This window comes from Cupressus sempervirens, chromosome 4 (genome assembly GCF_028749045.1).
Source record: "Cupressus sempervirens isolate cs-2001-9-10 chromosome 4, ASM2874904v1, whole genome shotgun sequence".
Classification (NCBI taxonomy): Eukaryota; Viridiplantae; Streptophyta; class Pinopsida; order Cupressales; family Cupressaceae; genus Cupressus; species Cupressus sempervirens.
This window is the reverse complement of record NC_143121.1, coordinates 230,816,063-230,830,026: the sequence shown is the minus strand read 5'-3', so window position 1 is coordinate 230,830,026 and position 13,964 is coordinate 230,816,063. Positions and strand designations below refer to the sequence as shown.

The 13,964-nt window shown below is 32.4% G+C and overlaps 1 protein-coding gene across 1 annotated transcript; it reads left to right on the top strand.

The window, feature by feature from the left end:
• Positions 1–5,469: 5,469 nt before the first annotated feature.
• On the top strand, positions 5,470–6,888 carry LOC149560837 (GRAS family protein RAM1-like). The gene has a single exon (XM_089827697.1). It carries the CDS (start codon positions 5,470–5,472, stop codon positions 6,886–6,888), a length of 1,419 nt encoding a protein of 472 aa, XP_089683823.1.
• The last annotated feature ends 7,076 nt before the right edge of the window (positions 6,889–13,964 follow it).

The following is a 13,964-nucleotide window of genomic DNA, read 5'->3' as shown; positions in this document are numbered from 1 at the left end:
ATAATTAAATCACTTTAGGAAAAATGATTCAAACCCTAGTGCTCCCATAATTAGGTGATGCCCAAATCACCTAAAATTTCCACTCAATCCTTGAAAAAGGGTTTTGGGAAATAATTTATGTATCCCTTCAAGTCTATCCTCCATTGAATCCTTTTACTCACCTTGGGACCCTTCTTTAGGAAAAAAAATTATTTTCATATATTAACTCTAAATAATATGTGTATGGAAGGGGTTGAGATGCATTTTTAAAAATTATGGCCTTTTTTGCATGATGGTGTGGCTCATAAATTTTGACGGATTGCATGAAGAAATGGTTGGAGTCTTTCAAGGACAAATAAGTGTTTCTAGCCTTGATTAGGATTTCTTATTTGTAGATCATAGTGATTTACTATTAAAAAATAGGTTATTGCATGGTAACCCCTATTATTGTTAAGGGATATCATTAGAAATTCTGGGAGTGGTCTCCAAATGTTTTTGATATTCGAAGAATTTAACATTTGGGTGATTGGCCTAGAATATAAAGACACAGTGGTCTCCAAATGTTAAGCCTACACACTTTGATAAAAAAATGTTGTAAAATGGATTTGGATCCTTGAAGTCCCTATTGAACTTCTTTATAGCTACATTTTATCAAAGATTTGGAATCTTCTTGGCAACTCTAAAGGCCTTAATGATTATTATGGTTCTTTAGCAGATTTCAAACTCTTAGTCAATCTAGACTCTAGAATCTATAATTTAATTCTTCTTTTTCTAATAACTAATCAATATATCTATCATCTTCATCTAGTTTATATCAAGAGGTGATTATTGGGAAGATCACTATAATATCCTCTAACCATAACACACATAAAAAACCAAGATCTCTTAATACCAAGAAAAAATCTTTAGATCTATCTAGTTTTTCTAAGAAGGTAAGGATACAATTGAACAAGAGTGGTGGTGGCCTCAACATTTTACAAGGTAGTTATCCTCTAGTGATGGAAGTTATTACTTCTAATCATATTCAAGAATTGTCTCCTATTATAGAAGAAAGGGAAATTTTGTGACTTGAGGATGTTGATACCATTTATACTCCCAACATCCATGACAATAATGCCATTTCAGATAGTGATGAAAACATTGTGACTTATAAAGCTAGTGCTATTAGAAATTCTAAACCTAATTCTAATCAAATTATTCAGAATGAAAATCTGAAGGGTACAACTCAACCTCAAAACGTTCAAACAAAAGGCTACTATATTTTTTGTGAATATCTAAACAATAACCACATCAACACCATTCTATAAGAACTAGTGGATATAGAAGAAGCCAACCTACATAGAAATAAGTGATATAAAGATGAATGGCTTTACAAGGAAATAAACACTTTGTGGAAGATTTCATAAAAGACCTAATAAATCTAGCTAATTACAAAGATGTTAGTCATATAGACCAAATTTACGGAGGGTTTCATTCTCTGCATTATGAAAAAATTCATAATAAAAGAGAGAGAATGTTATTTTTTGAACTTAGGAACTGACACATTTTAGCTAAAGGCTAAACTAAAGTTATAGTTATCATTTATGCATGAAAGAGGAAGATCCTTGCACTAAGAAATGGAGGTACTAGCATGGAATATTTGTGGCCTTAAGTCCCCTGCCAAGAAATACTTTTTACAAAAATATTTCAATAAAACCATACATGATGATCTCTTTTAAATTTAAGATGATATGTGGGACTATGAGAATTACAAGACAATACTTAGCTAATTTTTAGTTTAATCATTTGATATTTATATTATTAAATGTTATTTGATTTAAAAAGGGAAAATATTAAAATAAGTCGATATTTAATTCATTAGAATTATTTGAATATATGCCCACTTAAAAGATTAAATTCAAAAATCTAATTTAGAAAATTAAATTAAAATAATTAAAATATAAAACATTAACTAATTTTATAGTATAAATATAAATTCATATTGATTTAAGTAGAGTTGAATCTAAATAATGTACTTTAATTATCATTATTGATTAATATACATAATTTTCCTTTTAAATTCCTTGTATAAAATAAAAGAGTGGGAAATATAAAATAAAAGAATATTTTAATTAAAGAATGTGTTAAAGGAGTATGAAAGGATTAGTTAAATTGGGTAATTATATTTTAGGGATTTATATCTAATTAGAGATAAAAACTCTAAGGATAACTTAGGGATCTATATTAGAAGAATTTTTATTCATTATTATACGTATATGTTTGGAGAGAAAACTTTTAGAATTTCAATAAAATAGTTATTGGAAGCTTCGAATGCTTTGGATTAGCAAGAGTTTCACCATATTTTCTAGAATTTGAGCACCATAATAAGGTAGGGTTTGAAAGCCATAGTAGAATCTAATTGAGAAAGATTGTCCAAATTTTCTACTAAATAATGATAATTAATTTAAATCCAATTTATTATCTTGAATTTAAAAAGGATCAAGTATAGTTTTTGTGAAACATTTCTTTAAAATTTATTTCATGGTAGGCAGCTTAAGGTCACAAACATTACATGTTATTACCTCAATTGTCTCGTTACAAGAATCTCCTCTTCCATGCATAAAGATAATTGTAAGCTTAATTTTGCCTTTAGCTACAACATTTAACATTCTAAGTTCAAGAAATGACTTTCTCCCTCTTTTATTATGAATGTTTTACATAATATAGAGAATCCAATTTTCCATAAATTTGGCTTATACCCTTAATATCTTCCTAATTAGATAGATTGATTAGGTCTTGCATTAAATCTCTTATAGAGTATTTCTTTCTTTCTAAACCCATCGTTTGTTCTACTTCTATTTTTTTATAGGTTGATTTTCTCCACATCAACTAATTCTTATAGAAATGTCTTGATGGGGTTATTTATTAGATTCTCAGAAAAAGTCTAGTAGTATTCTCTTTGAAAGTTTTGAGGTTGAGTTGTACCCTTCAAATTTTCATCACAAATAATTTGATGCAAATTAGGTTTAGAATTCCTAGATAAACTCTAGCTTTCTAAGCCAAAACATTTTCACCCCTATCTGAAAGAGTATTCTTTTCCTGGATGTTGGGAGCATCAAGCTTGTAAACATCCTCAAGTCACCAAATTCCCCCTTCTTCTAGAATAGGAGATAGTTCTTAACTAGGATTAGAAATAAGAACTCCTGTCACTAGAGGACAATTACCCTCTAAATATTTTAAGCCAACACCACTCTTGTTTAATTGTATCCTTACAATATTAGAAAAACTAGATAGATCTAAATAGTTTTTCTTGGTATTGAAATATCTTGATTTTTATGTGAACTACAAATATATGATATTAGAGTGATCCTCCCAATAATCACCCCTTGATATAAAAATGAATGAAGATGATAGATGTATTGAGTAGTTATTATATAAAGTGGGTTTAAATTTTAGATTCCAAACTCTAGATTGATTAAGACTTTCACATCAACCGAAGAAACAAAATAATATTCAAGGGTTTCAAATATGCCAAGAAGATTCCCAATCTTTGATAAAATATAGCTATAAAGAAGTTCAACAGGGAGGTCGGGGATCAAAATCCATTTGGAACATTTTTTACTAAAGTTTTTAGGGATAACATTTGGAGATCACTAAGTCTATATTCTTTGGGTGAGTCACCCAAATTTTGACTGCTTATAAAAAATAAAATTAGAGACCACTCCAAGAATTTCAGATAATATCCCTCCACAAAATTAGGATTTCCATGCTATAACCTATTTTTTAATGGTAAATCATTAAAATCTACAAATGAGATATCTTGATCAAGGATATAAATACTTATTTGTCCTTGATGGACTTTCGACTATTTTTTCACGTGATCCCTCGAATTACATAAGCCACAACATCATGCAAAAAGGATGTTATTTTTAAAATGCATCTAAAGCCCTTCTTTATACATGTTATTTATAATTAATATATGAAAATTATTTTTTTCCTAAAGACTATACCCAAGGTGGGTCAAAGGAATCAATGAATGCAAAGGATTCAAATGAGGATAGAAGAAGGGATAAAATTTTCATCTCCAAAACCCTCTTTGAAGGGTTGGTAGTAAATGTAAGGTGATTTGGTTGCCAATTGGTTGAGGGAGCACTAGGGTTTGAATCTTTTTTTCGTTAAGTGATTATATTATCTCCTATAATATTGTCTAAAGGATTTCATTACATTGGAATAAACAAATCTTCTTCGTTTCCTCCATTTTCCTTTTCCTCTTGTATCCCCCAAACATATGCCAACTCACATCATCAAAAAATCCTAAAATTCTTGATATCCTCTACAACTATTTATATTACCCTATGTCTAAATTGAAAACTTTTTTATTAAATATATATTAGTTTTTTTTTCACAAAATGCTACTTGATTATGTTGGTTATTTTTTATTTTCTTTGATTTCTTTATCTTTGAAAATATATTTCTTTGTCATTGGTCTTTGTACCCCCTAGATGCAATTATGTTGACACCTTGATAAAAACTATTTTGATAAGTATTAGTTGACTAATCATGCCTCTAAAGAGTATGCATTTAGAGCTTATATTTGATTTGAATTTTATTTTCTCTATGCTCCTTTAAATATGTGTATGTATGTATATATGTACACAGACTCATACACATACACATACACATGCACATACATATATACATATACACACAGACACACATACATACCCATACATACATACATAGATATCTCAAATAGTTCATATTATTATATTAAAAATATTTTCTAATCACACAAGAATCAATATCATTATCTTATAAATATTCATGATTATAATAATATGTTCTTTAGATTTTTTTGTTGTATACAAAAATATGAACATAAACATTGTTATAATATTATAAAATAAAATAAAATCTGTTTTTTCGATGTGTAAAATTAATGGATTTTTTATTTATTTTTTCTCTCCGGACTTTTTCAAGATTAGAGATTTAGTTGTACTATTAAAATATGTTCAATTTCTAAAATTTTAAAAGATTATGATGTAGACCTTAATTCATATAATATCCAAGTTGTATAATAAGCCAAATTTCATATCCATATTGTACATTAAGCTAAATTTCACCCATATAAAATCTTTAAGAACCATACAATTTCTCTAAACAGGCCAAAAAGCCACTGACTTTTTCTTTCATGCATATCAGCCCAAAATAAAATAAAATCTAATCATAGATTCCTTTAAAAGTAAACTTATTTCTCTATCATTTTATAAAGTGTCAATCGTCTCGGTATTGAAGTATTATTTTAACCGACGCGGAACCAGCCGAATCTGTCTTAGTAGTTTTCACCAAAGCAATTGTTTTTAACAAAACATTGTAAATTACTATTTGTACACAGCCGTTCTGCGAATCCTGCCGCCATAGAAACATTGCCAAATATATTTTGGATTTACTTATTTACAGGAAATGATTGATTACATCCGTTACTGTGATATCCCACAGTGAAAGGCAGCCATGGCTGAGATATTTTCAAGGTCTGGTTGTGAAGATACCCAATGTCCAACTATCTACGAGGGCGATCAAACCTTGCTGAGTATATTATCGGGGCAGATTGATGATTCCGCGCTGCAGCCTAACTTGAACGGCGTCGAAATATCCACGACTACCAAGATTATGTCGTGTGAAGAGATAGTGAAACTCGCAGCCTCGCGGTACGTACAAAGCTATATTCCAAACGGCGGCGTGGATATTAAATTTCCAGCTCTCGCAAATGAAGACCAGCAGGGGCTTCAATTGGCTAATCTTCTTTTCACATCTGCAGAGTTCATAAGCTGGAAACAATATGATCGAGCGGCCAGGCTTCTGACACATTGTCACAACTTGTCTTCGCAGTGGGGAAACCCTATGCAGAGGCTCTCCTTTTATTTCTCTGTGGCGCTGCAGGAGAGAATGCATCGCCAGGCTTGTCCGGAGTTGAGGAATCCTCTAAACCCAACCGTAAATTTCGACAATAATTTCAACAGTGGTTATAATAAAACCGAGTTCAATCACATGCTGGCTTATTATAATAGGGCTCTGCCCTATGTGAAAATAGCCCACTTAACATCTGTGCAGGCAATCTTAGACAGCGTAGGAAAATCAAGCAGAATTCATGTGATTGATCTGGAGATTCGAAATGGGTGTCAATCGTCGGTGCTTTTGGAGAGTCTTGCCTTAGAACGTTCTTCCTATCCGATCAAGCTTTTGAGGATCACAGCAATTGGAATGGATGCCGATGATCTGAGAGATACGGGGAGAAGACTTCACGACCTCGCTTGGACCTTGGAGATTCCGTTTTCTTACAGGACGGTGCAGATCAAATGTATGGGTGAGATTCATGAATCTATGTTTAATGTTAAACTTGGTGAGGCTGTTGCAGTGTTCGCTTATGATGTTTTCCATAGGCTGTTGTATAATGAAAGTCTTCTAGATAGTGTTGTGGATGTTATAAAGAGTTTAAAGCCGAAGATAATGGTGAATGTAGACATTGAGGCAGACGACAATTCTACATCTTTTTATAAGCGGTTCGTTGATGTTCTTTTCCACTGCAGCGCTTGTTTTGACGCCCTCGATGTGATCATGCCGGACAGAAATGATCCTCTGAGGGTCAATTTTGAGGAAATGTACTGTGGAAGCCAGATCAGGAATGTGATATCTTGTGAGGGGGCCGAAAGGAGAATTAGACATGTTAAACTTGATGTGTGGAGATCCTTCTTTAAACGCAAGGGATTGAGGGAGATGAGCTTCAGTCATCAAGCTTGGTATCAGGCAAGATTATTGCTGAAAGAATTTCCCAATGAAAAGTGTTATAGTCTTGAGGCCAATGGAGATGCGTTGATAACTGGGTGGAAAATGACACCCGTATTGGCAGTTTCTTTATGGACTTATGTGTGACTTGGCGCTGGCTATAATTTGAAGGCTCCATCCCTCTTTTGTGAATTAGAGCATCTTGGTTTAAACATTTCTGTGAGAACATTGTATAACCACCCTACTAATTTGGTATATGACTTTTTAGCATCCACACAAGTACTCTTGGCGCTTAAAAACCTCATTAATGTCGCATTTAAATTAGTAAGATGTTGTATATTTCTTCATGGACATTACTGTGTGGGTATAGAAGTTTGCAAGCTATTCTTAGCTGCTGCTCGCGTTTCAAATAGTGACTGGTACAAGTTAATCTTGGGATTTTACATAGATTAACAGCCAGTTATTCTTCCATACATTATTGTAGAATAACTCGTCGATTAATACACTAACTGTATAAATGACTTCGCTTTAACGACATAGATTAAGCTTATTTGACATAATCGTTTACGCACAATGCAATTATAGGATTTGTAACGAGTGTGTATTTATTACAGCATTTTAGCTCTATCGATATAGATGTGTTATTGCACATGATAATTCCAACGCGGTGACTATGACTTAAGTGTTGGTTTTATGGTGATTGGTATGATTGGCATGCAGACTGTTCTAGTTCTGATTCATAACTTTTGGATCATCGCTTCTTCTCCTAGTCTTCATCGGTTTCTAATTGCGTAATCAAAGGATATGCTGCTTAACCTTGCCTATCTACTACTGTTATATACAATTGTTTTTAACATTGTAGTCATTCAAGTTTTCATGCATAGAACATGACGATATATTGTGAGGGTTTTGTTCTTTATTTTTATATTAAAAAGCAGTCAAAATGGGGGCTAATCCAGAGCAGTACTTAAAAAAGAAGAGCTGAGAATCAGGCGAAAGTCATTACTATCTAATTAACCAAACCCCTTCCTTAATATCCAAAACTCTCAAACTAAGATGTTTCTATACTTCCTACTGGTAATCATTACAAAATTATCATTATTATACACAAAACTTTCCCAATAAACCTTAATGGGCAGTAAACAAGTCTAGTAAATATCAACGTAAAAAGCCTCTTGAGCTAACGAGAAACTAGCTATCATAGCAAAAAGTAACAAAGAAAGCACAAAAGTAGTAGCTAACTCTTCTTGCTCTTGTTCCTTGGATTTTCTAGAAGTAGGCACAACCAATCATCCACTAGGAAACCATATAGCAAACAAGTTGTCTCCATGTCCTTGTCATCAGTAGTGTCCTCCTTTGCCACCTACAATAGATGAAGGGTAGTCGTTGCTAAAAGAATTACCCATACAGAAAAGTTAGCAACCCTACCAAATTTATCCTCCAAGTCCCTATTCTTCTTCATTAGGCTAGTGATGAACTCCTTCAACTTAGCAATATCTAGGTTACTCTACAATTTATTAGTTGTCTCCATGGTGCATCCTTCCTTCTAGATATCACTTCCTACTCTATTCCCATCTTTCTATTCATCACCTCCCTTCAGAACCCCCACTTGAGTCTGGCTCCTCAAATTCACCATTCTAACTGGTAAAGTAACCATGTGCTACTTGCCCATAACCCTTTCTTTTCTAGAATCTAGAGTATTGGCTTCAATTTTAAAAGTATCAGACACTGGGGAAGAGACAGGGCTATCTTGCTCCTTTTCCATCACCTCATCATCCTTCCCTTCACTACCTGTCTCATCCTCCTCTTATTCATCATAGTTCCTCCTAGTGGCTTTCCTTTTAGGTCTAGGGCCACTTTTTTTTTCTAGAATTGTCAGTAGACTCATAATTATCAAGTTTTTCCTTACTAATGGTGGTCAAGGGTTTGTTTTCTCTCTATCTTTTTCTTGACCTTTTAGTGCCTTTCCTAGTTGTAGTTCCAATACTTTCAACATAAAGAACCTAAAGTTTTTCCATTTTAATGTTTCACATTGTAGCAAAAGGCTCACTATCAACTTGGGTTATGGTAGACGGAGATGAAGTTTGGGCAACATTAGAGATATTGAGAGGAGAAGGGCTCGAGCTCGGGATTTGCAAATAAAGGCCTTTGCAAAATTTTTATAGGCAAAAAATTAAGGTTTAATGATAGAATGTATAGTTTTTACTCTCCTCTCCCTTCTACCAATAGTTCACATAGTCTTCTATTGAATGTAATAACAAGGAAAGGAGATAAATTACTAATTCATAAAGTAGTTAAGGATGGGGAAATGGTAATAGTAAGACACCTTGACTATGTCTTCCATGGTTATGTATCTCATGATAACATAGTAGACCATGTCCCATGGTACAGGTAACTTTTCACAAGAAAATCTCCCTAAAAAATGAACAGGAGCTTCATTAGGTCAGAATATTTTTTGTAAATTTGTCTCATTTGCAACCCCTGGTTACTTCCTCTATATTTTTTCCTTCATAACCAAACCACTCGCATTAACATTTAGGTCTTCCATAAGATCATTGTTCCCTTCAATGCTCTTCATAAATAGAATTAGCCCACCTTCCTTTAGATACTTTCACACCTTCTTCTCTTTCTAAACTACCTCTTCAATTTTGGGTTGCTAAATCTAAGCATTAGTATTTTCTATACTTTCTTCTTACCCAAGATCTACAACTAGATTAACCCCCCACCCTCTTTTATCTCCATTACCTCACCACCCACAAACTTAAAAAATCTATTTAGAGCAACTAGAGATGAGCCCTTTCTCACCTAACAACACAAATAGAGACCTATAATATTTTGAAAAGACTTGGGATTACCATATATCGGGTTAGAATAATTTGTATTCCATTACTTCCATCTTATCACCCTTTCATAGTGCTCCCATAAAACAAGCCATTGATATTTGGAATGTCCTATCCTTTGGGACTATGAAAAATCATCCCCAATCTTGTATTGGATAAGGGGCCCTTCCTTCCCATTAAGAGTCACAATTAATGAACTTAATAAATAAGAAACCCCAATTAAACCCATCATCATTGAATCCTCTCCCAAAGTTAGCATCCTTATGCCAAAAACCACGATCCCATTTAAATTAGCTTGCTAAATCCATCATTAGTTACAACACAATAATGACAAGGTTAGTCATATATTTTTTAATTGATATATTGATCATTACTTGAAAAGGATGTCCTTTTGTTAGGATTAGCCATAGATAGAAATAAAAGTTACATGCAAATATAACCAATATAAAAAATAATAGATCGCATAGAAGAGAACACAAGACATAGAGATTTAACATGGTTCACCCAATCGCTAGGCTACATCCACCAACATGAAGTCCAATATTATTATTATCTAGTGATTACAATCTGCAATCCCATATAGCTCAGTACTGCCGCAAGTAGCTACAATATCACCATACATTATGAAATCACTAACTCTAAGCTATTATATATAATCTTTTTCCACTTACAAAATTATAGCTAAAATAAGTTATCCAATAGAAAAATAGTAGCCAATGCCTTTTACAATATAATGTTATTTGTGGCTTTGGGGCTGCTACCCCTGAAAGCTCCCACAAGGGCATTTCCACTTGATCCAACCCTTTAGTGTGATAGGTGGTGCACCTGGGGCACTACCCCAAGACCCTGCAATGGCATTGGCCCTTGACCCTATCTTGGGGGTGCTTCCCCCAAACCCCCATAGAAATAATTTGGTGGGAAGTCATGTTGAATAAACCTCTGAGTCTGATTAGGCTCCACATCACAATACATTTTGCATGAGAAATCTAGTCACCACTAGAAGATCCTACTCTCTTTCCTAAACATGGTGATCAAAGACTCTGTGTCCATCCCCAACCAGGGTGTTGGTCACTTGATTTTCTTCCCTATATACGTCTTGTATTGTAAATTCTTTAAATCTACTTAAACATGATTGTGCATCACTAATGATGGATGTGGCATGCAAACTCATTTGATTCAAACCTTTCATGGGCTTAGTAACTAATAAATAATCTTGCTCAATTATCAAATGTTAAATTTCAGTGTTGCAAGCTATGTCCAAACCATAGGGAATACCCATCGCTTTAGCTTTATTGTTGAATACTTCCCTGCATTTCTCCTAGTATCCCTCAATGAAATTTTTTTGTTCATCCTAGATACTCCCCCACCTATAATCCCTTCACTCCTTCTTTAGACATCAAATTTTAGTTTCCATTAATTGGGGGGTGGGGGTGAGAAGGCAATTGGCATTTCTAGACTAGAAAACATTCCTTAATTTGGCCTATCATTATTTTGGATACCACCTTAGGAGGGGATAATTTCTCTTTAAATATTAAATTGTTTCTCTCTTTCCATATGTTCTACAAAATATTGGGGTGGGTGGATTTCCATATTGATTTGATAAGGGGATGATTAGAGGGAAATCTTGAGCCAAGAATAAATTGATAAGCATCCCTATTTAGAACCATAAAGATCACCAACTAACTAAATAGTTTGTGCTTGATCTTAGCAAAATAGGAAAAATGAATTAGGAGGTGGGAACCAATATTTTCCTCCTACATAAAGCACACTAATTCCCCAATTTAAAGCCATGCCTTTGAATTTTATCAATTATGAGGATGCTATTATGAATGATAGACTACCAAAAGAATTTAATTTTTCGAAGGAATTGAGACTACCAAATATTTGTTCATTACAAGGCCCCAACCTTTCGATTATACTATTGGACATTGATTTGATATTAAATTCGCTAAATATATAATAAATATGAATTTTATTAATTATTTTATTTTATTTTTGTAAATATCGTTACACTATGACATTGCATTAAAGCTATATCAATGATCTAGCAATACTTGACTCCTAAACTAGAAAAAAATCACTCCTAAATTAGAAAAAGAATTAAACCAACAAGACTATAAAAATGAGGAGGAATAGTTGAAGCAAAAGTCCATATAATTTTAATTTAATTTATATGCTCATCTAGAAAAATAATTAGTCCTAAAGTAGAAAAAACTGTCAAACTAACAAGATAATTTTTTTTAAAAGGACAAATGGTTGAAGGAAATTTTTATCTAATTTTAATTTAACAAAATCTCACCATGTAGAATTGTCTTTCGATTTGCAATGAATAATATTTTTAATATTTATTGAAAGATCTTAGAAGCTTCATCTAATGTAAGAATTCTAAAATTATAATGTTCTTTTTCCTTGATGACATCTACCCTTTTTAATTTTTTGGGAATATTCATTCCATAATTGCTTCTTTTCTTTTTTGTTATAAAATCTTATTCAACACTACTTCACATCACTCTAGAGTTTGACATCTAGAATCCTTGGCTTGTAAGGTGCTTCTAAATCTATATTTTTGAGACAAAATTTAGGTCAATAGAATCACAACATCCGAGAGGTCATATAAAGAAAAGAAGATGGAAAGAGGAAAAAAATTTACATGGCCCAAGAAAGCAATATTGTAGTAGCCGACCTAATTATTTTTTGGTGGTAGATGCAAGTGCAAGGTTCTTGTATCTTTGATGGTCATGTAGAGTTAAAATTTCCTAGCATTCATATAAAGTAAATTTAACCAAATCTCCCTAAATCCAAGGAGTCTAAATAAAAATAAGATAGAAAGACGGAAGAAAATAATATGACCCAAGAAAGTGATAATGTAGCACTTGGCTTAGTTATTATTTGGTCTACTTATTTTGTATACATTATATTTTTTCTCAAAATTGCTGATTGAATTCCTACAAGACTTGCCTGCTCAATTTTGTGAATCTCAAAATAATCTTGGCCAATGATAAAACTAAATCACAATTGTTCAATCTGCACAAGTTAGCCTCTGCAAAACCTAGGTAGTTGTGCCTATATTTATGTTTCTTGAGATAAATTTAAAGATTAGTCATGCGAACTTTATAATTGATGCCCTTGAGTGGGAAATTTTCTCAAGGATAAATCAAGTGTATGAATTCTTTGAACGTAAATAAAATATTGAAAGTGAAACTATGCAATACTTGTGGATAAAATTTCACCTATCTACAACTGTATATATCAAATGATAAGAAGTATGAAAATGTCAATCATTAAATCCAATTGGGAACAATAGGGTCAACCCCCATGTAATCTTATCAACAAACCTTTAGAGATAGTGTGAATCATGTCAACTATTGGATGGAGAAGATATAAATGCAATCCTTACTCTAAATGAATTTAACTCCAACCAAAGAAAACCAATAATATAGATACCATAATGCAGTATGAGAATATACAATTTAATCAAGATCATGTATTACTTTAAAATATTAAAATAATAGCATAATCGAAAGGGACAATAAATAACATGAGAAATTAAGAAACCACATGCCATTATAGATGTAAAGAAAGCATCATTGTGTTAACTTGTTTCATAAGGACATACAAAGGAGTAGTTTAGTTACATATCCAAACAAGTAATTACATAAAATTGAAAACCATTTCATAATGTTTTTTTCTATAAAGAAACATGTTGTAATGTATTCAAAAATATATTATCTTTTTTTCTATCTTCAAAACTTTAGATTCTTAAACAGTGGTCTTGATACCTTTTCTCATAAAAATGAAAAGGTGTAGCATAGCTTCAAACTCCTTCATAATGTAACAAGCTAACAATGAAAAGTATTTAAAAATAATTAGTGAAAACATGAAAGGTATTTCAAACCTCTTTGACCTATTCATCTCTAGTGGTTGCTACATCTTTAAGCATATCTTTAGGGACTTCCAAATAAACCTCAATTCACTTGGAAATTTGAGCATGTGTAGACTAGATTTTTTTTGAGATTGGTGGATCAAAGACTTGAAAATTAACCCATTTCTTCCCTCAATTAATTTTAACATCTATTATAAACTTTGTAAATTTTTTTAATAATTCAATTTATTTCCTTTTTGTCACATACATTTTGTTAATAATTCAATTTATTTCAATTTATCTTCTTTGGAATTCTTTGATGAATTCCTGCATATGTCTAATCTCATCTTGATTAAATATGGATTCATGTGTTAACTAAGTTGCTACAAGCATAGGATTTATATTATCTATAGTTTTGAGCATGGTCATTCCTTCCTCTCCCTTGGATATATCAATCATCTTAGGCTTATTTCCTTTAAATGTAACTCAAGTAGCAAGGGTTTCTATTTTTGGAACATACC

Bases quoted from the DNA above. Each gene is read 5' to 3' on its own strand.
- LOC149560837 (XM_089827697.1), top strand. From the start codon at position 5,470: ATGGCTGAGATATTTTCAAGGTCTGGTTGTGAAGATACCCAATGTCCA.